The sequence below is a fragment of the Argiope bruennichi genome, chromosome 8, assembly GCF_947563725.1.
Source record: "Argiope bruennichi chromosome 8, qqArgBrue1.1, whole genome shotgun sequence".
Classification (NCBI taxonomy): Eukaryota; Metazoa; Arthropoda; class Arachnida; order Araneae; family Araneidae; genus Argiope; species Argiope bruennichi.
The window spans coordinates 91073624-91099463 of NC_079158.1; the positions used below are offsets into that span (position 1 = coordinate 91073624).

At 25.6% G+C, this 25840-nt stretch overlaps 1 protein-coding gene across 2 annotated transcripts in view; it reads right to left on the reverse strand.

The window, feature by feature from the left end:
• The window catches only part of LOC129981897 (cell adhesion molecule Dscam2-like), a 395465-nt gene that overhangs the window by 47376 nt on the left and 322249 nt on the right, over nucleotides 1-25840 (reverse strand). For both annotated transcript variants that reach the window (XM_056092942.1, XM_056092941.1), the window contains 5 exons: nucleotides 21648-21815; nucleotides 17011-17081; nucleotides 12271-12508; nucleotides 5684-5782; nucleotides 5000-5185 (listed from right to left, as the gene is read on the reverse strand). In XM_056092942.1, the coding sequence (XP_055948917.1) occupies nucleotides 5000-5185; nucleotides 5684-5782; nucleotides 12271-12508; nucleotides 17011-17081; nucleotides 21648-21815 (762 nt within the window). The remainder of the gene's footprint in view (nucleotides 1-4999; nucleotides 5186-5683; nucleotides 5783-12270; nucleotides 12509-17010; nucleotides 17082-21647; nucleotides 21816-25840) is intronic.

The following is a 25840-nucleotide window of genomic DNA, read 5'->3' on the forward strand; positions in this document are numbered from 1 at the left end:
ATTATAATTCTTAAATATTTCAAAAGTCCCAGAATTTTTTGAATGAATCAATACGATTATTTGTTTATTTTTTTATATTAAATAAAGAATTTTTGTTTAAAACAATATTGATTACATTCCTTAGAAAATATTCATTCTCATCTTTTCAGCACTTTAAAATTAGCATTATTTATTCCTTTACTTTAGTGTAATAATGAAAATAAAATATAAGAGCTAAGAAAACACAACAAAGGGAAGCGAAATTACTTTCTTAGTATTACAGCATTTTTTAAATTTACTCTGTTTGAAAAGTGATTATAAATATTATTTTAAATCTAAGATAATGACATTTTTCTTCTGTGCAGCATTTGTTGTATTAGCCTTAATCATACAATAAAGATAGAATTGAGTCATTAAAATTCTAATTAAGATTTTTTCTGTCGTTATCAATAAAGATTTTTACATTTGTTTTCCCTTCTTCAAGTGAAAATATAATACGAAATATTATTTTTAGAAAAACTGTTATAAATTATTAAAAATAATATAGTTTATTATTCAAAAATCAATATCAATTTGTAAGAATGAATTATAATTAGTTCCATATAATATAATTTTAAAATGCTACTTACTCTATTATAATATTTCAGTAAAAAAAAGGTAAGTTTTTTGAAAAATAAATATAATTGAGAAAAATATAAAAATTTTTATAAAGAAATAGCCACAAGAAAAATTTGAGTTTTTGTTTTTATTTTCAATTATTTGCATTGATCAAAATGACTCAATTTGCATGGCTCAAAATGAAAATTAAAGAATTACGAAATTGTATAAATGCCTTGAATAACGAACAATATTTTTGCTTTTTATTTTAACCATGTCTATAAACTTATTAGCTAAAATTAATTCTTTGTTGGAAATCAGAAAACTGTAAATTTTTATAAAATAAATATATTTCTTACAAACAAATTTTTAAAAACTAAAAAATAATATTTAAATGATTTTTTTCTTACACAAAGGTAAGAAAATCATTTATTCGCTGGAGCATGTTAAAAATTTCAAGCCAAAAAATGACCTTTTTGAAGTTAATCAATAATTTTACTAAATGTGTATATATCTTTATGGATGGATGAATTAAAACTTTTAAAAGAATAAATGAAAAGAAATGCCGAAATGTAACCGAAATAACCTATTTCAAATATATACTCAGTTTTGAAATAAAAATGTAAAAAAAAAAATATACAAAACAATATATGTAAATTATTTCAGTGTTAAAAATTTATATGTTAATATATACAAAGCTTAATGAATACTCCTCTGTAGATGCTTTATGCAATTCTTAGAAAACTGATATAAGACAATATTTTCTAAATTAACTGATATTGTTTCCTAACTTACTTGCAACACGCTTGAATTCGTCTGTGCTACGTTAAGCATAAGCAAGTCATTGTAATTAATAATGCATATTAATGAGTGATATTCCTCAGAAAAATTAGGATAGCATGATATTTCGAATATTTTAAATTCCTCATAATGAATATGAAATAAGCATAATGATTTTATGAGAAGAATTTCTTTAAAAGTCTTCAAGAAAACAAAAAATAAATTATGTTTTAGGTGACATAATATATTTGTTTCAATTAAACTAATTACATGCTTTTTACTCCACTAATATGAAAAGGGACTAATTAGGTTTCACTAAAGGTGTTTCACAAAAGATAATTTTTTTAAGTCTTTTCAATCAGTAGGATAAAAAATTAACAAGAAATCGACTAGAAGCTCTGGAGACATTTATCCAAATATCTGTTATCTTTTTTTTCCGGCATGTGTCTCTACTTTCTTATAATTCCCATTAATACCTTGATAAGTTTTTCGGCTTCTAATAGTTCAAATTTATATTATATATATACACTACGATATATATTATATTGTATATAATATATACAATATTATATGTATATATTATATTGTATTTGAATAGTAAAATATTAGCTAAATTTAACAGATCATGTCTCAGATTCATTTATTATTTTCTAAATCCAATTTAAAATGTAAATCAAAGGATGAGCAAAAGTAAAGGACCTATAAGAATTAAAATTAGTAATTGGAAATTAATGTTATCACGGATGAAAGAATTTCAAAGAAATAAATAGAAATTCATGACTGGAATATGATAAATGAGATGGAATTATCGAGAGAATAGTGACCATAATATTTCAGTACCCTCACTAGCCTTTCAGTTTATAGTGTTTTGTAATATTGCTACGACATCAAACGGAAATTTGTGCATCAATTCTCAACTATCAATAGCTTTGATTTGTTGAAGTTAGCTGTAGCCTTCTAATTATACATCGATCTATCTTAGAGACTGCAACATATTCAATACGTTGTTGGGATTTCTATACAACCAATATAGTGATTGGCTCGTGTCAATTTATAATAGAATACCGTCTATTCTCAGACCGTAGTTGTACATACACAATTTTGATTTGAATTGCTACAAATCTTCAGATATATCCTTTAATAAATGATAAGTGGTAACTTCGTTTTTCCACGAATGTAGCAGTTTTTTTAATGACTCTCAACTGGAAGACGCAAAATCAGTATAACTTACTCTTCATATGGCTACATCAGTATAACTTACAATAGTATCGTATATGATTTTCATGGAAAAGGGTTGCCATTAGACAAAAAAAAAACCGTAATAGGAAATTGCAATTTATGAATCATAAATGTAGGTGAATATACTTTTTATAAATACTGTGCCATTCAATACTATCCAAGCAAACAACAAGATTAAAATAAGATATGTTAATTAACAATATCTGAATGCATTTTTTCCAAAGAAATATCTTTATTTCCTAAATAATTAATATGCATAATTATTTTGAAAAGTCTAATTTTTAGACTATGTTTTTATTACCGGTTTCAATAATATGTCTTTTTTCCCCTTTTAGAAACGCATTAAAACTCTACGTTTATTTGTTAGAGATTGTATTTCTTGTTTTCTAGTATTCAACTGAACGTTTTACATTACAAAATAATTTAAAAAGCAAGAAGCTGTGCAGCATTAATGAATAAATTTAAAACCGTTTATCGAAAATTATATAATTCAAAGAATTTATAACTGTTTATGAGGCAATGATTTCATACCAGATACTTCACACGAAACTTACACCTCTGATCTTATCATACAGTAATTTCTTATGCAAATGTAGAGGTATATACATATTTTCCGCACATTGAAGTTTATTTAAATAAATGTCGTAAAAAGTAAGTGTTTTATTATAACCTTAACTTAATTTATGAAATTCTTCGGTATTACATTTAATTTAACTGAAAATGTAACAAAGGAAATTGTAATTATTTTTTTTTGTTAAAACTTATTTTGAAACTGATGTTGAAATATAAATTTTATGAAGAAGCATTGAAATATACCTTTCAGAGTATTTTTTTTTATAAATATTTATATTTCATTACAAAACTTAATTTATTTATGCATTTTGCCACTTTTCTCCAGATTTCAATTTTTCAGCGTCATCTTTACACAAAAATATTAGTAATTTCCTGCTTTTCGAGTGATGTTCATTTCTTCTCTCCCTTTTCAGTGAAAAATGTTTCTCGAAGAATGTCGGCTATCGTTGTGCCATCTATCGCTCTGAAAATTAACTAAATTTAATGTTACTTTACATTTTTATTTTCTACTAAACTATATATTTAATTCCTACACCCGGAACGTGAGTTTTGTTCCAATTAAATTTCTTTGGACGTTACTTGATTATAAATATATTTCAATTCACAAATATCTTGCGTTAAGATTTGAGTGATTTTTTTAACAATATTAGCATGCAATTCAAAGATAAAAATACCAAGAAATTTAGTCTTTATATGAAAAAGCATCAAATTTGACGCATTTGACATTTAAACAGTTAAAAAAATAAATAAAATGTGATGAGGGAATTTGTTTTTGATATATTTTAATCGAAATAAGACTATTATCTTAAATTGTTTTTATGATAATAGATGGCAGCATGATTGGTAAAAGATGCAAATTTGGCAATATTTTCCTGACGTTGTATTATATATTATTTACCGATTTCTTAAATAAAACTTAGTTCATTTACTAAAAAAAGTGTTTTTTTTTGCAATAATTCGTGTTTTTTTTTTACTACAAGATTTGCATCTGATTTAATCCAAAACAATAAAACATGCTGATCAAATGCTAGATATTACGAAATCATCCACCGACATGATCTTAAATATTTATTCACTGCTTTTTTCCTTGCTATCGTTAATTATAAAATGATATGAATCATGAAAAATATGTTGCGGCCTACTTAACAATTTTTAAAAATTCTTTTATAACTGAAATTTGTTGACTGAAATGAAAAAAAGAAAAAAAAAAAACTATTCGAAATATTTCATATCAAATATTAAAAAAATAATAACTGATTAATCCATCTGAAATATTTACTGCTATTGTTGCGAATATCATTAACTATTATTATTTTCATCATTAAATAAATAATGCATCAGAAGCATCAGAATATATTATATGTCTGAAAATCAATAAATGATAAAAAAAAGAAAGCTGTAACAATAATTTCCAATTCGGTCTTTGAAAAACTTTAACTTTTTACTGATGATGATTCTTATTAATTTTTGGAAAGCTTTTATAGATGTTTAATAGCAAAATATTTGCATGTTGATAAACATTGAATTTAAATGCTCATGATTATTTGCAATCGGTGAAATAATTTTCTCACTTAGAAATCTGATACCATCTTGTCATTTAAATTTTCAAAAAAAAAAAAAAAATACATTTCGTAGATATACATATCTTTGTTATGTCTAAACATTCATTAACCAAAAACATAATTTCAGCACTTAAAACATTTTTTTGATTTAGTTTATTCGTAAAATTTGCAAAACTTATTTCAAAACATACAAAATCCTCAAATAATTATTTTTACTAAAAATTTCATTATTATTGCTTCGAATATAAAATGGTATTTGGATAAATTACCAGAGCCTTCAGTCCTTGCTGTGATCACATCACTTGGCTGTCCTTTACCCATGCTGTTGAAAGCCGTTATGTAAAACTTATACGATGTTCCACAGTTAAGTCCAGAGAACTTGTGGTTTGTTTTTTCTGATGGTATTTGTACTTCTGCCCATTCTAATCCATGTTCTCGCCAATGAAGAACATATCCTTTTAAGAGTAACAAAATATTATGGTCATTTTTTAAAAATATTTAACGTAACACACGTGCATATTAACAAAATGATTTAATTTTAAATGAAATAACAGTTATTTTCGGTTAGCAATAAATTTATTCCCAAATCAAAATATTGAAATGAAGTCCACTATAAAATAGAAATACATCTTGTTTTAATCTTAAAATAATGTATGATCAAGAGTTCCCAAAACATGAAATTTTACATTAATTTTTGAAAAACATCTTACTTTATGAAGAAAATTTCAAATTATAATCCAATTTAATTTAATTATAATCCAATTTTCAAATTATAATCCAAATTATAATGAAATTATAATTCAATTTAATACAGTATACTTACAAATTTAAGAATAGTTGATCCAAAATATTTTTTATATTAAATTTAAAGAACAAACTTAATACATAATTGCTTGAAAAATTTTATAAATTCTTTACATAAAATAATTAAAAAGATGTATATATATAAATACCTGATACTGGTGTTCCTTTGCCGTTTGCTGTTTCCCATAATAAAAGTATGCTTGATGATGTTGTTTCTGCTATTTTAAGAAAAGGTGGTTTTGGAGGATCTGTAACACAAAACTTCATTTTTAAAATATAAACTTTTAAACTTTCTGAATTTCTTTGTTGTTGAAGCGGCATTTGATAAACATGTTGAAATATGAGTCCTTTTTAAAAGGAAAAAGTATTTTGAAGAATAAAAATGAGTGGAAATTTCTTGTAGACCTAACAAATTGTTTTAGTGTATTTTTATTTATTAATTATATAACTGGTAATGCCTTTGTCAACTTACAAATAGTTCATTTCATTATAACATAATTAGCTGAATTTAGAATATTTTTAATCAAAATATATGGATAAACTAACGCATTATTAAAATCATGTATGTATTTATTTTTCAGTCAAATTTTCCGCTTCTCTGTTAGTACATCTTGCCATATAATAATATAATATGTTTAAAATTTTGAGCAGCATTAAAAGTATTTGGAGATATTGAATAAAGACAGTAAAATATGTTCACTCATTAGATGGCATATTAGATCACTCAATAGATGGCGCTGGGAGCCTACATTTGTTTATCTAATTTAACGTTAGCTTTTTTACCGTTAGTTTTTCTAAAAAGCGGGAATCACAATCGATAGCTTAAAATTTCCTTGACTGTTGATGATATGTTCTGACCTTTTCGTTTGTTTTTTTTTCCTTTAGTGCTATTTTTTGTTTTTATTGTTATTTTTGTTATTGTATTTTTACTTTGTAGTGGCTATTTTCTTCTAATTTGTTGTTTTGTATTTTCCTTTCTGTTAAAATGTTATATCTCTTGGGCGTAATTTCAAGGAATTTTCGGGTCACGAGGAATCATTATTAGACAAATGTCTAAACTTCCTCACAGAAAAAATTCCTTTCTTTGAATCCCTGCCTGAGGGTGACCCTTGAAAAAGTCTTCAGGCCGGATTCTTTTTTATATTTTTTTAATTTTTTTGGTTTAACTTTTTTTTTCCTATTAACTTGATTCTAATACTTTTGTAACAATTCATCTGTGTTTTAGAAATAGCTGCAGTTGCGCTCACTAAAAATACTATGAAGTTCTTTTTTGGTTTTAGTTTGAATAGGTAATAAATTTTAGTTACGATTTCGAAACTGTTTTGTTTCGTTTTCATTTTAGTTTCGTTTTCAAACTATTTCTTACTTTAGATTGGTTATATATATATATATATATATAATAGCACTAAATCAAGGCTATAAGAAGAATATGCAAAATATCTGGCCCTCATTTTTGAAAGGTTGGTACTAGCAATCTGGGAAAATACCCTGGCCCAACCCGTATGATGGGAAATTTTTCTTTGAAAAAATATTTTAATGTATTTTGAGAAAACTTCAGTATTTTTTAATAAGTGTCGTAAGGAGATTCGAGCATTTTCTTCCACTATCACAGCAGCTGCGTTGATATTTATTTCAGTTGGAACAGTCACTGTATCAATGGAGTATTGAAATTGATTGCCTTCTGTCCTTAAATATTGTAACTATATTGTAGTTATAAGAAAGATCAATGATCCCTTAAACTCTCTGTGTATCGAAAAGACTACAATTGACAATTTTTTTAAGGCACAAACAAAATTACAATATGTTTGTCATTTGACAATCATTTTTTATGGTAGATGAAAGTGAATTAATGCTATCCGGCTACTTCCATGCCAATAGAATGACATTTTAACTGTGAAACTAACGCCACTTATCCCTCACTGAATGTGATATTGAATTATTTTTAATGATATTTTTAATCACACTTTTTAAAAAATATTTATAATCATACTTTCTTGGAAATAATCTTTATACTACTGTTATTGATTTTTAATGATTCATCTTAACATCTACATAATTTTTCAAGGTATCAATCAGGTGTATTAAATTCTTTATTATCGCCTTCGCAAAATGGTTATCATTTGAAATATCTTCTAATTTCTGGTCGTTTTATTAAAAAAAAATGCAATTTAACTATAGTTTTTCATTTCTTTAATAAACGTATTTTTTAAAGAATAAATTACTCGACAAAAATATTATTGAATGAGAACGTGTATAATTTGGTTTATATATATTCCGAATTATTAGAAAACTCTTTCCGAGTAGAATTTTCGAGCGAATTAATAATAATAATAACTGTAAAGATGTATTGTTAATTACATTAGAATGAACAATCAAAACAAGCAGAAAATCTTTGAAACATATGATGTGGAGTGATTTCAGAAAATTAATTGTACATATTCATAAAAGTAAATTTAAAATATCCTATAAATACTCTGGTTGTTTGTCTAATACATCCATTGGAAGAAAATTTTCAAAAACATGTGCTGCCATCTATGATTTGTTCAGGTACATAAAATATTTTGATTTCAACTTTTCTGTTACTTGTGTTCCATTTTCGGTTATAGAAAATCGAAATAACTAAGAGTCTGGTTTTTAATAATTGCTAATAATATATAGACTTGATATGATTAGAAATGTATGCATACGATCTCTTATGATGTATATCTAAGAATAAATTTTACTAAGTTCTGTCCTTTTCTGTTCGGATTTTGTTGATGCGATTAGAAAAGTGCTTGAGAATGTATTAAAAATAAAACAAAAGCGATATTGTTGTAAGAGAACATAAGGGTTTATTGTATAAATTAATTTAAAAATAGTTTAAAATAGTAGTTTAAATAAGATATTTTATAGAAAAAAAAAACGTTTATTTACTGCTTAATCTGTTTCAATCGAAACACTGAATTTAAGCCTTTTAGCAAAAGAGCATGTGCTGACATCTATGATGATATTCATTTACAAAATGTACAGCATTTACAAAAATTAATTACAATTTTAAAATGACATCAATTTTTAATGCGTTAATCAACATTTATAAATAAAATAATTATTTCATTTTATCCGAAAATTTAAAAGAACCTTTGCATTTTTTTTAAAAAAATGAATAAACAATTGTTTGAAAGACCTTGCAAAATTGATTAATTTGATATATATGCTTTCCGTGTCTCCATCTATCGGATGGATAAGAAACTAGCTGAAATTATTATTCTTAAATCGTATACAAACTAAAAAATAAATGAAAAAGATTAATTCTTCTGGTTTTAATTTTTTTCCTCAATGCTGAATGAAAAAAAAAATCTTATTTAAATATTTATAAGAGAAAAATAGAAATTATTTTAACTGGAATAATTTAATTATCTTTGAATTCTGATGTTATTAGATAAAAATCTTTCCATTCATCCATTTATCTTATTTCACAGACATTTGAGTAATGCTTATGAAATAAATTAAAATAATGGCAAGACTCAATATTGAGAACGATTTTTATTTAAGTATAGCTGCAACTGAAACGATTTGTTAGCCAAAATCAATCAATAAATATTGGTTTGCAACTTCTAGATTGAAAAGGGCATTTCTTCTAATGGAAGCCAAAAGTTAAAAAATTCTTATAGATATATATCCTTCTTTATACATATAATGTAAACTAATAAGGATTAAGCATGTTTGAAATTTATTTTAAAAATCCCAGAAAAAAATATTCGTATAATTTATTTTTACATAAAATTTTATTCCTGGTGACTCTTTATGTGATAGACAGGAGATGAAAAAATAAAGGAAAAGTGAGTTTTCTTTTTCGATTATTTTGAATTTATAATGGTGGATTCGGGCAAACGAAAGCGTCAAAAATATTTACATGATTAAGTTTATTTTATTTAAAAAATATACTTAAGATGTGTCAGGAATTTGCATGACTTTATCTATTTTATAAAAAAATAAATATTCCGCATATAAATCACTTAAATCCTAAAATAGTTATGGCGTTTGATTAACAAATGAACGTAAATCTTAAAAAAATGAAACTGTCTTTTCCACCTTTATAGAAGAAACTAATTATTAATTAATTTCTTTATTAATTTATAATTCGATAAATAAATAGAATTTCACTTCTTTATTTAATGAGAATTACATTTTGGTATATTATTCAAATATCTACATAACCTGAAAACAACAAAAAAAAAGTTGAATAATGAAAAAATTCTGTATAAAAGAAAATGTTTGATTTTGCTATCTAAACTAGCATCAGTGCTTAAGGAGTGCCAGTTACTTATTGTAAGAGTAATATAAATTAGCTATAAATCATTTACAATGCATATTAACTTTAAGACTTTTTTTTATTCATTTTTTTCTAAAAAAATCCAAATTTTCTTCCTTAAGAATTTAGATATTCAGATCAGCACAGTTATTGATTTGTAATCTTATATTTTTAAACTGTTATATGTTAAGGATCAAGAAACATTTTATATATAATGAATGCATTTGGAAAACAGATGTTTTGGATGGATCTATGTCGAACATATTTTTAAACTATAAAAACATCTTTCAGTCAATAACAAAAGTAACATAGGGAAAAGAAGCTTAGCAACATCACTGAAGATTTATGGATTTGGATATCCCTGAATTTCATCTTTTTCACTCATGTAGGTAAATTTATTAGTTAAATAAAGCAAATCAATTTTAAAATATTAGCTGAAATAAAACCTGAAGGACTTTCTGTATTCGTACTATCATGAAATTGAAGAGAATTATTAAATGATTTTCCTTTTTTAAATCTACTACTAATAATAAATCTGTAGAATTTTATATATTATTTAGATAACACAATTAATGTATTTTTTATTTCCTCTCAGCTGACGAATGGTTATTTCAAGTAAGTTATCATCCTAATTCAATTTCAAAAATTTGAACAATATTTCAAAATTTTTATAAATTGTTTAGAAACTTATTGGCTTTTTTTATTCCACTTATTTCAAAATTCATTTTCTATGATTTTACAGTTTTCAGTGAATTCATTTTCTCAGAAATGATATCAGAGCATGTTATTTGAAAAATCATATGTGATGAAATATTTGCTTTCTATCATTAAAAACAAATGAATAATTATATATATATTTTTTTTTATTTCAGATAGAAGGAATATAAAAAAAATGTAAATAATGTATATTTGGTCTTTTTTCATTTCAAACATTTTGTAAAAAAAAATTCCGTCAGAATTTTTTTTTTTTTAGATGGATTGATTTTTTTTACAGTATTTTTTCAGTTTGTTTTTTACAAATCTGAAATGTGATAAATTTATCTGCAAATATATTTTATTGTACTAAAATCTTATTGCTGGGGTTTAATTAGTTCTACTGAATGTTTTCAGGGTTTGCACGGAATTTTTCAATAATCTTTCTTGTATTGAGTATCTCAGATTCTGTCAATCATCAATCTTTCTTGTTTTGATTTGTATAATTTTAGTTGAACTGTTTTAATATAATTACATATTTATTTAATTTCAATTAGCTAATTTTGAAAATTTATCGTAAAATTAGCTTTTTGTTTTTTGCTGTTGACACGTCTAAAAGATTTTTTTTTAATAAAATGGCATTCTCAAAAGGTCTATGCCTTTCCTTTTTTGGAATATTTAATAATAGCAAAATATCTCGCATCTAAATTTTGCTTTGATATTCTCTCATTCTTTAATCTTTCTTCTTTTGATTTGTATGAACTTTAATATAATTCCAGATAAAATTCTTTAGTCTCCGGAGGCTTTATTCTCCCAAATACTTTGCTGCTTGGCTTACATTACAAAAACTTAAATATTTATGCATTGTATAAAAATGGTTCCCTATTTAAATTTTTGCTATAGATTTCAGATTTTATTGCTGTGCAAATTATGGGTGCTTCAAAAAATATCGATTTATACTCTGAAATAAAATATAACTTATGAAATCATGTTTATCGATATACAGATTTTAAAATACATATAGATTCATTAATTTACTTCCCTTCTTATAATAATTAAGAGTTCTCATTATCTGATATTTTTAATTAAAAATATTTTCTGAGACATAGCAATTAAGATTTCAGAATTTTTTTTCCTTGAAAAGACATTCTCTGGAAAACGTTTTGAAAGTGAGAACTTCCAGAAGAAACAAAGTCATTCTTGTAAGGGAAAAAACACTTTTTCTTAAACTCTCCTTGAACATAACTCAAAATTTCAGGTTTCCTTTTCAAATATTTTAGCATTGCTCTAGAAGGATTAAGGGCCGTATCTTTTTTTTTAATGTTAAAATTAATTCCATCGAATTTTTGTTTAATTTCCACAACATAAATAACATATTTTATTTACAAATTAAACCTTCATTTGATTGTGAAAGTTTAAAAAGCAATAATAAAATGTATGCAATTCAGTTGTTCTCTTTTTGCAAACTATCATTGAAAGCTTTCGTAGTAGGATATAGTTAAATTCCAAGACATTATTTTATTTCGAAGTCTCATACATTAATTAACACACAGCTAATTATATTATTGGTAAATGAAATCAAACCTCAAATATTTTGTAAGCCCTTTGATCTTTTTTTAAAATGAAAATCTAGCTATAAGACGTTTTTAACCTGAAAATCAATAAAAGTTATTAAAAAATAGAAATCAAGAAAGAAAATTGAATGAAATGTAAGAATACCAAAACAGAGTCAACTACTCACGGTTCACGCACCGAACTCAAGCGTGCGAACAGTCACTTCATCCGAAAGGGGTCCAGCCCCTTTGTCGTTGAAGGCTTGAACAACTACGCTGTATTTAGTATTCTGCCTCAGCAACGTGATGTCACAGCTTCTGTCTTGACCTTCTTTGACCTCAACGGTTTTATAAACAAAGGGATCATTCGTTCCTGATATCTTGTAACCGATGTAGTAACCCCGAATTGATCCATGATGAAGATTTTTCAGTGGAGGCTGCAAACACAAGTTAAAGAAAAAAAAACATTTTGTGCATCCAGATATAGTTCTAAAATTAAATAATATTATTTCAAGAAAAGTGTACGCTTAAATATATTATTTCTTAAATTTCGAAACAAATATATTTTTTTAACTCCATTAATGATGAAAGGACCGAAACGCCTAACCCAGATAAACTCCGATGGGTGACAGAAATGCGTGGATTTCAATTCCCGAAATTTCCACCCTCTTCGTTGAGTGTTGGATTGAATCCTCGTGACCCACGCATTGGTCCCTCACTCAATGATTTAGGAAACGAGGTGGGGGGGGGGCATGAAAACTCTCAAAATATATTTGAATATGTATTTACCTAAACCATCAGCACACACACGGAGTTCATTTGACACCATTCTTTTTTCCTTTGCTTAGAGATTTTAGGAATTTATAAATTTTTCGCTTGTTATTTCCTATATCTAAATAACTAGAAAAATTCGAAAGAAGGAAAGAAAAAAATAAAGACAAAGATAAGCCCCTGCATTTGCTAATGTGTCAGATTATTTTAATGTTATGTCTATGATAATGTACGAATATAAGCCGCAGGGATTCGAAGATTTTCTTACAAGAGTTTCTACTAATATACAAAAAGATGATAGCTCAAAATTATAATCTATACTTAAAATATACGAGTAGATATTCTTATTCATTTTACATTTTTATACAAGAAACTACTTACATTAAAAATAATAATTTTTATATGAATGAAATGAAAAAAAAAAGGAAATGAATATAGAACAGACATGATAAAAAGAGGTTAGGCCCAATTTCTTCTATTCTTATTAAAAATCATATTTGTATCCTAAATAAGAGCATATTTGCATTAAAAATATTCATATATTCTGACCACATTTTGTTTTTATACAAATAGCCAATATGATAATGAGTGCTAAAGGGTTAAAAACCAAAGGATGCTCTTTTTTATATATCCGCCGTTTGAGAGTACGGACTTTTATTCCGATTTTTGAGGGAGGGGGGCAGGGATTTATTTTTAAATGCGGTACATATAAGTTCTAAACCCAAATTAATCTGAATCTCGTAGACATATGAACTAGAATGTTTTTAGGAATGAAAGAGTTAAAGCTTCTATTGCTAAATTAAAAAAAGTCAATCATATCATGTATGCTGTATTCATAACGCACAATCATTTCGAATTAAACAAGTAGGAAAATGGCTTACTTTTATTTACAGGCTTTTAATCTTTGTCTTCGTCAGAATAGAGCATAATGATTATTTTTTTAAAAGAATGCCGATTGGAGCTTACTTCTAAGTTTTAACATATAGTATGCTATTAATAATACTATAACATATATTTAATGCGATCCCACATCACACAATGAATTAAATTAAAATTGCAAGATACTTAATAAGTACTCCGTTTGAAATAAAGAGACACGTGATTTCTTTAGAGAAATTCGAGAATGATTTTGGATATCAGAAGAAATTACTTTCTCAAATTAACTACAAAGTTAATCTTAAAAACTCCACAAATTAAAGTTTTTGACTTTTCTTCATCAATTTTAAATAATACATTTTTTTAGCTTTTTTTATCATTAATAGAGAAAATAATTAATTAGCATCCACCTAAATGATACTTTCTTTACTCTTTCTTAAATATATAAGAGAAAGAAGAAATTAATTAAATAATGGATATGTGTAGCAGGTGTCATCAAGAGTCAATGTATTAGTAGAGAAAATAAGACAATAATAAATAAAATTATTGACACTTCATATTTTCTTATTCTTATTTTATGATGAAGTTGTACTTTGCAGAATTTTAGAATTTTAATTTTTTTTTAAAAAAATATTATATTTATAAATATATTATATTTATAAATATGCAATTTATTATATTTATAAATATTAAATCAATTATGCTTAGCAATAATTTAATTGAAATCGATTTAATTTACATTTATTTTCATATTTTCTGTAAATATTGTTAAATATATTAGGTTAGAGAAAATGATACGATCGAAGAAAGGTAGAAGATTCGCCATATTTGTAAACAAAAAGAAAGAAAGGAAAAGAAGGAGATGATAGCGAATAGGTCATATGTCAAAATATTTCAGAAATTCTTTAAAAAATAGAACTCAAACAATTTATGTAGAAGTAGTTCTCGAAAACAAGCAACAACGTCCCTTTAATATTTCAAGAAATTCTTGAAATATGCAAAATGTAGTTCAAATTTGATTTCCTTTCCATTTTCATTTTGCAACTCGAAATTTTCGTTCCATGGATATATATAAATGTTCCGAGGATATATTCTGGACATGGAAATTAAGTAAATAGAAACCTTAGATCGAAAAATAAGTATTCTCTACATTTTTGGTCCTATTTTCTTCATCTACTTTAGCTGGTGAAAGAAAAGGAGGATTTATTACATTTTCTGTTTTCGAACATTCTTTAAACCGATCTTTGAATATTATCATTACAATATGAAACATATTTTATTTTCCATGAAAAACAAATATTCATTTTGGAAAATTAATTATTTTTAAATATTTATTTTCCAAAATTTATCATATAGGAAAGGAAAACTCAAGTACCATATTTGAAAATCGAAGTGATTTAAAGATTTAATTTTAAATATATATGTATATGCATGCGCAGTACAGATATAACCTTAAAGTAATTAAAATTTACTTTCAGAAAGTACATTGGAGTTTGATGCAATAAAATATACATCATAACAGTACAAAAGAATTCTTTAAAAATAATTGAAATAAAATGCATACAGTTGGTTGCTGAAAACTGTGTCAATTGCGTTTGAATGATTTTAATCTGAAGAGATGCAATCAGTATTTATTAAAAAAAACCTTTTTATCAGTGTTCAATATTAAGTTGCTTTTCTATATTCACTTGTATTCCATTTCTATTTTTAAATTCTTTTTTAATTATGGCATTATGTTTCATATTTAAATTTTGTTCAGTATTTATATGTAATATTTAGGGAAAAAATGAGCATTTTTTTTCTATCTTAACCCCTGTTTAAATAAAATCAAAGAAAGACACACACACTCCAAAAAGCATAATGTTTCCACATAAGAAAGCAGATAATATAATAACCTATATGCAAAAATTTATTCAATTCGGTAATTAACATTTCGAATACAGTATTTTACAAATGCAATAAAGATTTACATTAATTATTAAAAAAGCAAATTAAAATAATTTTTCTTTTTATTGAATAATGTAAATTTATTTTACTAGTAAGCCTTAATTTTGTGTTTATAAATAGACTGAAGACTCTTTCTAATGAAAATTGTAGAAAAATAACATACATTTAATATTTTTTTCATCCTATTTACATAAATTCTAAAAAATTTGGATATCATCTTGCAGTTGACTTAGGTAATGCGAGTAAATTCATCTTGCATTTATCGAATTATCTCAGTAGATAATATTTTTTATAAATGGCAAAATGCAATATATCTTCAAGAAAATAGAACTATATACAAGATAAATACATCATATGGATTTATCAAATTTTGTAAAAGTCATAATCTGAGTATAAATACCGAAGTTGATATATCGAAGTATCTATGGAATTTTAAATTGAACATTTTGTCCACTGTTCAGTTATATTTTTGAAAACTTCAAATAATTTAATCTCGGAAATCATACTAATGTCAGTGTGCATGTCATAGTTAGTTTTTTTTTTTTTCATACTTTATGTCAGTTTGGGAATTATTTGCTTATTTTATCAAATTTGGAATTTTTTTTTCTATTCATTGTAATTGCAGAGTGAAATCAGAAAACTAGAAGGATTATCTTTTTATTTTAAATATTACAATGATGCCTTGATTGGCATTTTAACAGAAAAAATGTTAAAAAACAAAAGAATTAAATGTTAGGAATATGCATGAAAGAAAAAGATAACTAAATGCTTTAGTTTTTTAGTTTTAGTTTTAATTGTATTAACGCCCCTTTTTAAGCAACACTAGGGCTATTTTGGGACGAACCTCGTCATTTTGAACCGTGGTCAGATGACGAGGACGACACCTGAGATGGTACCCTCCTCTCCACACTACGCCACATTGCTAATTAAATGAAATTTACGATATAAATTTTCTTGCTTTATCCCGATTGATTTTGTGTATACATTTTCTTGATTTTATTCTGCATCAAAGACAATAACTTGTTTTGATAATTAAGCACGTGAAACTATAATAACAATTACTTAATTATGTATGCATGTTTTAACTAATTTTAAGGCATATGTTTGGTTCAAAAGTAATAATTTATTTAGTTCAAAAAGTTTATTTAAATTCATTCCCTTGGATAGCCTTAATAAATGAAATAATATTGATACAATAATAAGCGGTGGGAATTAATTGAAATTTTAATTCTTATCAGTTTATTAGTTGTTTATAAAAATATGGAAGAAGTATTGAATCAACCAAAATATCTGATAAAACAATAAAGTTATTGAAACTTTATTAAAATTGTGTAAAGTCTTTTACCTCCCAAGAAACATGTATTGTTTTTGAATCAGTTGCCACAGCGTGAACGTTCCTTGGGGGAGCTCCTGGAACTGAAATATAGAAAAAAAAATGCATTAAAATCATGTTAAAAAATTACTGATATTATATCAATAAGATAGGATTTATATTAAATATCTAGAAATAAGAGTAGAGCCGATAACTCTATCAGTTAATATTAACTGCCACAAAACAAATAATATGTGGTAAAAATATGTATGCTTTTTAAACATGTAGAGAACGTACACATTTCTAATGATTTACTAGTCGTATAGACTGTATCAATATTCTGACATCATTCGATACCAATATTGATTCAAATATTCTGGAATTTCTTGCATATTATTTTATTAGAATTTAGTAAAAATAATTCAAAATTCAACACTTTTATGATAATTGTTTATAATGTAGTCGTGTTTAAGGTATAGTCACTAAAAAACAATTGGTCTGTGATTCTTATTTTATTTTTCACTGCATTGCGTAATTCATCTATCCTTAAACACTAATGCATTTTACTGATTGATATTAGATAAAAAAAATTTAAGAGATTACTTCTACCAAATATATGTTTATAATATAATAAGCAATATATGTTTTATTTGAATAATAAAATATAATTCATTGATGCTACAAAATGTTAGTGGTATGGCTTTTTCATACTGACGTGGAAAAAAATAACACATACATCAGCAAGTTTTTTTTGAGAAAGTGATAAGAAACAAACAGTGAATATTAAGATTTAATATAAAATGCGAAATTTTTTTGCATGATTAAAATAATTATGTTTTCTGAAATTTCCGAAAAAATATTTTTGCAGAATATTCAGGATTTCTTTCCGTATATTCTAGTTTATTTTTGAAATGTATTTCATTTATTCAGCATATATGGAATTAATATCAAAAACTTGAAGAATGACCCGTTTTTTTAAAAATTAAGACGAATAAAATACTTGAAAACTTATATAGAATCCCGTAAATCATGAAATGTTGATAAAACCTCTGCATGAATAATGAATTTTGTAGACAGAGCGCTAGTATATAGCTTTGTTAGTCTAAACAAATACAAATCGAATTCTTCTTGCAAAATATTTTATATTTTAAAAATCATTCTTTACTATATTTAATATTTGTTGTGACGGATAATATCAGACATCTTCATTTTTAACTAAAAATTAAATAATATTAATGAATAGTATTGACATAAGATATTGTAAATTTTCTAAGTCGACTTTAAATAATATTTTAACCGATGAATGAAATATTGTATCTGTCATTACAATAATCAAAATACAAGAGCAAAAGATCCCATTAAAAAAATTACGGGGAAAATAATAAATTTGAGCCTAAAATAATAGTAGAGTGGGAAAAAATAAAATATAATTAAAGAATGAATTATTTGTATATTTTAATGTTTACTTTGGATTGATTGTCTATAAGAAAGAAAAATTACAATGTATAATTTTTCAAATCAGATACACAGCAGTTTAACATATTTAGAAAAGTATTAAAAGCAAGTAAAGCATTAAAAGCAAGAATCAATAAATAGAGTTGCGAATACAAAATATTTTATCAATAAATAAAGTAAAAGAAATTGATACATCATATAATGTACACAAGATATATTGTTGAGGTGAAAATTGCTCGAAGGGACAATAATGCAATTGTTTGAATAAAAAGATCCTAAATCATAAGTAACATGACAAATACAACTGCAATTTGGAAATATTTAAATAATAAATATATTTAGTGCTGTAGAATTATAATGAATTTGTGTCTGATTGGATACACACTTCTGATGTTGCTTTTTCCAAGCAGCTATATTTTATGATGTTAAGAAAATGAATGTATTTAATTATTTTGCATATTTTCCTTTGCATTTGCATTTTGCAAAAACCTTTTATTTGATTTGATTTAGTAGCAAAATGTCACATATTGCCCTTTTATTTTGCAGCCTTATTTTCTTTTATAAATACGAGATCTTTTTGTATAATTTGCCGTTTGCCTGTTCTGATGCTTATTTTTGTATAATAAGTTTTGTGATCCATTGCATATAGATGCATTGGAAATAAAATGATTTTCTTTATTTGACTTCTATATCGGCAATTGCTTATGCTTTAATTTTGAATGTATTTAATACGCTTGAACATATGTTCTCATTCTAACCTTATTATCATAAATTACTTTAAGGTATCTCTGCGATGTTGTTCGATATTCTAAATACTGGATAATATCGGCAGAATATAGTAGGAATGTGTTTTGGTATTTTGGGATAATAGAGAAGGTCGTTGGATTTCCATATTCTTATTTTTATTAAAAGAGCTTAATAAGCGTTAATCTTCCATTATGTAAGTGCATGTGTTCGATCATTTTAGAATATTTTTTGTTTTCCCAAAAGTATAAATGTAAAAATTACAGAAAATAATCCTCAAAACCAATTATTAAGGATTTCACCATCTTTTGGTTCGGTTAATAAATTTTCGAGAAATAATAATGAATGACATTCTAAAATTCAACCACACACTGCCAAGGGCCAGAATTCGGAACACAAATATCTCACATTATTACAGTTAAAGTTGTAACATTTTTCTTTATGTATTCTCGAAAAATGTTTTCTAAATCTTTGAATGATTGTGTACAATATGTACCATTAATTCTGGCATATTTTTTTTCTAACTTTTCTATGGTATCCCAATAATACAATTTTGGAGATGAGAAAGGATTTGCTATGATAAATTAGTGAGATGTATCTATGTAATAATAAATTCTACGTAAACAATTTAATAAGATTAATAAAATCTTCAAGAGGTTAAACACTGCGAAATAAGTTTAGGCAAATATATAATTATGTCGATTACCGGACTGAGCTGAATTGTAAACGGCAATAATCGAGGTTCTATTGATAAAGATTACCTAAGAATTATAAATGACTTTTAGCAATATCATTTACGTTTTTCGGCATTTTCTTTATGAAATATTTGAAATTCATCGATTATAGTTGATCCTCAGCTATGAACTTCATATTTTGCATTTTAAAACAGAATTGAATCCACCGTAATTAGGTTCTATTTGTGTAGGAGAAAAAGATACAAATCTCTTACATTTTAACTAATATCTATTCTCTAAAATTCTATTATGATAAGTCTTCATTTTGGGATTCAAATATGAAAGTGATTTAATATGTTGTCATAATGATAATTAATTCCTTATATTCTCTTGGACAAAATGGGAGTCAATAATCAATCTTGTTGTGACATCAGGGAAAATCACCCCCTTCCACACTCATAGGCTGTGATTGATAATGAAATGAAAAAAGATGTATCAATATTTTGAAATCTCACTGTGCATTATTTTCATTTTTTAATTCATTCTGATTTGGAATTATGATTAGCATTGCAAAGGAAGCAATCAACAAGACGCTTTTTGTTTCTTGAAGAAATGTGTTTTTAATCTAGTTCAAGAAAATTATGTGATTGCACAGAACTCTCACTTTGTATTACGTTGGTTTTTGAATTCATTGTGCTTTGCGATTACGATTGCAATTACAAAAGTAGGATCATCGAAATAGAATTTTTTCTTTAATTTATACGATATTTATATAAATATATGAGTAAAAATGATTTATTTTCATAAAATGTTTTAAATTATTTGATTTATATAAAATAGTATTTAAAATATGACAAGATAAATGTTTTAGAGCAGAATGGTTTTCAAAAGTACTTAATAAATTAATAACAACATTATATTAATACCAATTAAGTGCAATAAATAAATCCATACGCTGCATATATACTACTCGGCATAATTTTTGTCTGGCAAATCTAAGTATCATTTCCTTGTCAAAAAATATTTTTATTTGCTTATTGTCAGGAAAATCTGAAATAATGATTAGAAATTGAAGTAGAAAATGAAAAATATTGCTTAAATTGATTTAAATAATGGATATTTCTATAATTTACAAAGCATATATTTGTATTCATTAACCCTAAAACTGCTTTTAATTTGCATATATTCTTAGGACACATTTGCATACCTATAACGAATTATTCAATATCATTTTTCAGTTCACAATTCATGAAATAAACGGGTCAAAAGTTCTAAAGTAAAATTTTTAGTAGAATTGATATAAAGTCAGAAATAAAATAACAGTCATATTACTTCTTTCAGCTATATTTAGAATTTCAAATTCTGAACTCTTTTCTTCCATAGATATTGCTTCTGAAACAAGGTTTTCATTCATAAAATTATGATTTCACTGAATAATTTCAATTTAAAGATGCACTTCTTCAAAACTTCTTCTTTGGAGAACAATAAAAAAAAAGAAGAAGTAGACAACGTAAGAAACAACAGTTCTGCAGACACGACGCATCTCCCAAGAAAACAATTTCATTAAACCTCGGAAAAGATAGCTCGATGCCCACCCATCCCCCCTTTCCCATACATACCATACCTGGAAGGAAAAAGTAATGAAACATTCCTTTTCCTGTTCACTGCTAAGATACAAACTGGTAAAGATCAAAACAACGGATATAAAGGTAAAAGCATCAAATGAAAGCTGAAACAAAGGAAACAACAAAAGCTTCAGGACTAAAAATCAAGAACAGAAAGCAAGTTTAGACGTACCTTCACTTTCCGTGATGACGTTCAATGGAATGCTGGGTAAACTACGCCCAACAGCATTTTCGGCGACCAACCTGAAATTATACTGTGTGACGGGTTGGAGATCTTCGACACTGATTTGAAGTTGATCCCCATCGGTTAACAGTTCTCGAACACGGCCATTCCAGCCTTCTGTGAAAGAAAAAAAAAATTGATATATTTAAAAAAATTTAAGTTCATAAAAATTTAATAAATTTCATGAAAATAATTTTTTAAACTTGTATTACTTTACTTTTAAATACAAATATAAACATTTGAATTTAAAAGTTTTTTTTTCACTTTTTTTTATTTTGCAGTTTTAAATTATTTTTATAAATATAATGTAATTATGAAATCAGTTTTTCTAACTTATTATTAGGTAGCATAATCAACTAAAATTTAAATAAGTTAATCAATTATTTTATTATTAAATTATAACAATCAAATAAATGAGTATTATAATTCAATTACAATAGTGAAATATTTTAGAAAAAGCATTAACAGATTTTGAATGCTAAAGAATATTAATAAATCTATAAAATATCAATTACAAAATGCCATCAGTTTTCGCATATTGAACCAGACAACTAAAATCAAAGTGTGTAAAGAAAGAATATACATTCTAAAAAATCCATTCTTTTCCGTGACAACTAAAGTTACAATAAGAAAAAAAAATCTATGCCTTAAGTATTTACAATCCCTTCAGTGATTCTGATAAATGTTGTGTATAAAAATATATCGAATCTATTTTTTTTTTCTAAATTTGAAATAATGTGAAAAAATATTGAACATAATTAAATAAAAGAAATTTTATATGCATACACAGATATGTTTCTAATTATTAGGTGATCAGAAGCATGCAGATGAGCAATTTCCAATATTAAAGCATTTTCATACTACCGCTAATAAAACTCTCAACATATTGCAAATTTGAAATTTTCGCGAACGATAATTGCTTTATTACTGTATATACATTGAAATTTCAGTGAATACAATTACTGTACAATACATAGAAAGTTTTGAGCAACCACACTAGGAATCAATTATAAATATTTGTATGTAGCTATAAATTCCATCAAATTGTGTATAATACAAAGAATTACATAGGCTATCAGTTTTAAATGCTGAACTCTTTATGGCTGAAACTGCTTTTTGTAAATAGAACGAACGACTGAGCAAATAGCAATGATAAACTCTATGCTTGAAATTATTCCTTTTTTTCTGATAAATTATTTACTTAAAACATTATTAAATTAATTCGTTCATTATTCATTTGAATCCACATACTGTAGACATCTATGTTCCATTAAACTCATTCTAGACGAATATAATTACATGAAATATGCATTTGAAAGGCACCTCATGTTGAGAAAAAGGTTAAATCTAAATATATCAATTAATTTTAAATATGATCATATCAAGTCAATTGAAGTATAAGTAATTGTGATTTTCCTTATTCGTTGTTTTAATTATTCGACTTGTCTTATATCAATATAAGACAAACAAAAATTGATTAATTCTCGTACTTTGCCATATTCGATTTCGATAACTACAGTATGACTTAAATTATTTTACATAAAACTATTACCCGGCTTTTTTCGGCAATTCTTTTATGTATATTATTTTTAATACTAAAACTACTTTCGTGTAAAATACAATAATATACGACATTCCTTTCAAGGCATAAGTATTGAAGTAAAAGAGTGATTTTATAAAATTAATTGTACAGTATTTAAAAATCTCAACGTTTCGCAGCAAAATAGTGGTTATAAATTTCTTAAGCTTTATCATATTTTAAGTGAAATTTCACAAAAATAAAATTCGTATTGTTGTAAAAGTAATTTTTAAAAAAAAAGTTTAACGAATATATAAATTATATTTTTGAAATATTTTTGTGGAAGTTTCGAATAAAAAAAAAGTGCTTGACTAATTTCTCATAGTTGAACGTTTCTGCTGTCATCAAACGTCTGTTTCATTTGCTCATAATTTTTTAACATTTCATTCAATCATTTCAGTCCTTCACTTATGCATATAAATCTTTAAAAAAATGCGAATGTAACTAAAAGATATTTATTGAATTATAACAGAAAGTTAAAAAAAAATATTGGTAGAGTAATTAAAAGCTAATGTAATAAAAGTTTAAAAAAATAATAATAACTGCCCGAAGAAATATTATTGCATGTACACATAATGTTTAGCGTGACTTATATTATTACAAAATATAAAAATAAAACATCCAATAAAAATGAAATAAATATTTGATATAGTATATATTCTGAATTGAATTAGATACCATTAAAAAAGTCATACATTTATAATTTGTACAAAAGCGGTTATGGTATCGTACTTGACTTTGAAATTTCAGTAATAATATATCGTGAAATTTATTTCATTTCTTATAAAAACATATTAAATAAAATAGCAATTAATATACAATTATCATACGATATCATACAATACGATCCATTTTGGTAGCTATTTTCAGGCTATTGTATTAATTATCATTCACTCCATTTCATAACTTAATGTCTTTCTATCAGATGATCCCAGTAATTAATACAGTGAATTATTTATGTTAAAACTCCATCAGTAATGTAACAAATATAATCTTCACAATTGACACAAAATTCGCAAATTCACGGTACGGCACCAAATGCATGCTTCTAACCTTTTTCTACGCTACAAATTTCGTATTTTTTTAAAATTTATTTATCTTTGTCGGTTGAAAGCTGTAAACACTTGAATTTCAGCTGAAATAACCGAAAATTAGATACCTGCTCCAACGACCCATATTAAAAAATTATTTTACGTTTAATTTGATCTGTTAGCGGTTTCCATTTTATTGATAGAATCGTATTTACGTATCTTAAAATATTGATGTTTATTTACAACCTAAAATCTCTGTTGCTTGTCTTTTTGTTCATTCTACGAAAACAGATGCTCTACTAAGCTTCTCCATCTCTTATCAAAACATTTTCCATCAATATTGAAACCATCTGTTCGGTGGCATCATGGAGAATTCTAACTTCTGCAGTAAAAACCAACCACTCAACCAATCTAAAAGCATCCGCCCCAAATTAGAACATCATTAACATAGATATTAGTGTTTTTTCATCACTAATGGGTCTTTCTTTATGACTTTGTCGACCCAATCATCAATAAGAAATTTGGTACGAAATCAATCATTAGCTAAAAGAAGATCCATGAAATAATGATGGCAGTTGATGGCAAAAGGCCGTTGATAATTATATGATAGTTGTGTCAATATCAGATTTCATAGTTTCTTGTGAAAGTTTCTGCAAAATATCGTATCAAATAGTATTATAGAAAACGAGATGTGAAAGCGTTTCAAATGCGTACGTAATAATGGAAAATAAAATGTTGGAGATATAGAGTAGAATAGTGTTTCAACTTTTGGCGAATCGAAAATCCTGATGTATTTTATTTCCTTGTAATGCAGCAAGAGCATTTAAATATGTTTATAAAATAATAAAATAGTTAATTTGAATAGAAAACTTTGAATTAGTTGTCCTTACTCTATATAGGAGCTTTACTACGATAGCCATACGAGAAGTGAATGGTCTCACGCGAATGACCTGAGGTCATTCCCAAACTGCTTCAGCAGAGGGTGTGTACAGTTATTCAAAAGGATCTAGCTGGTTTACCAAATTATTATTTTGTTTCGATGAGGAGTGAGAAGTTATTTATTTATCTCATTTATTCATTCATATATTTGCAGTTTTTTCACAGAATATGCATAAAATAATCACAGATAATTACAAAAAAATATTTGCGTACCAATGTAATTTCTGGGTAAAATTTATATGGCTCACACTATATAAAAATGTTAATATTTAGAATAGTATAATTTTCAAGAATTGCTTTAATAATAAACATAAAAAAGAAATAGTACTTTTTAGACAAAACGTTTTATCCCAGAATGAAATAAAATCAAAACGAGCTTCTCATGAATATAGCTAAAGAATTCTAGAAATCTATTCATTAAAATTAAATATATCTTTATAAGGGATTTATGTCCATAGACAATGGAACTCAACTAAAATATTTTCGAACTATGAAATCATATCACAATTGAAAAGGGGTTATTTTCAATTATGACAGCCTTTTTGTTCACCAACTGATTGCTTTGTGAAAGAGAATGTTCTCGCATTAACTAA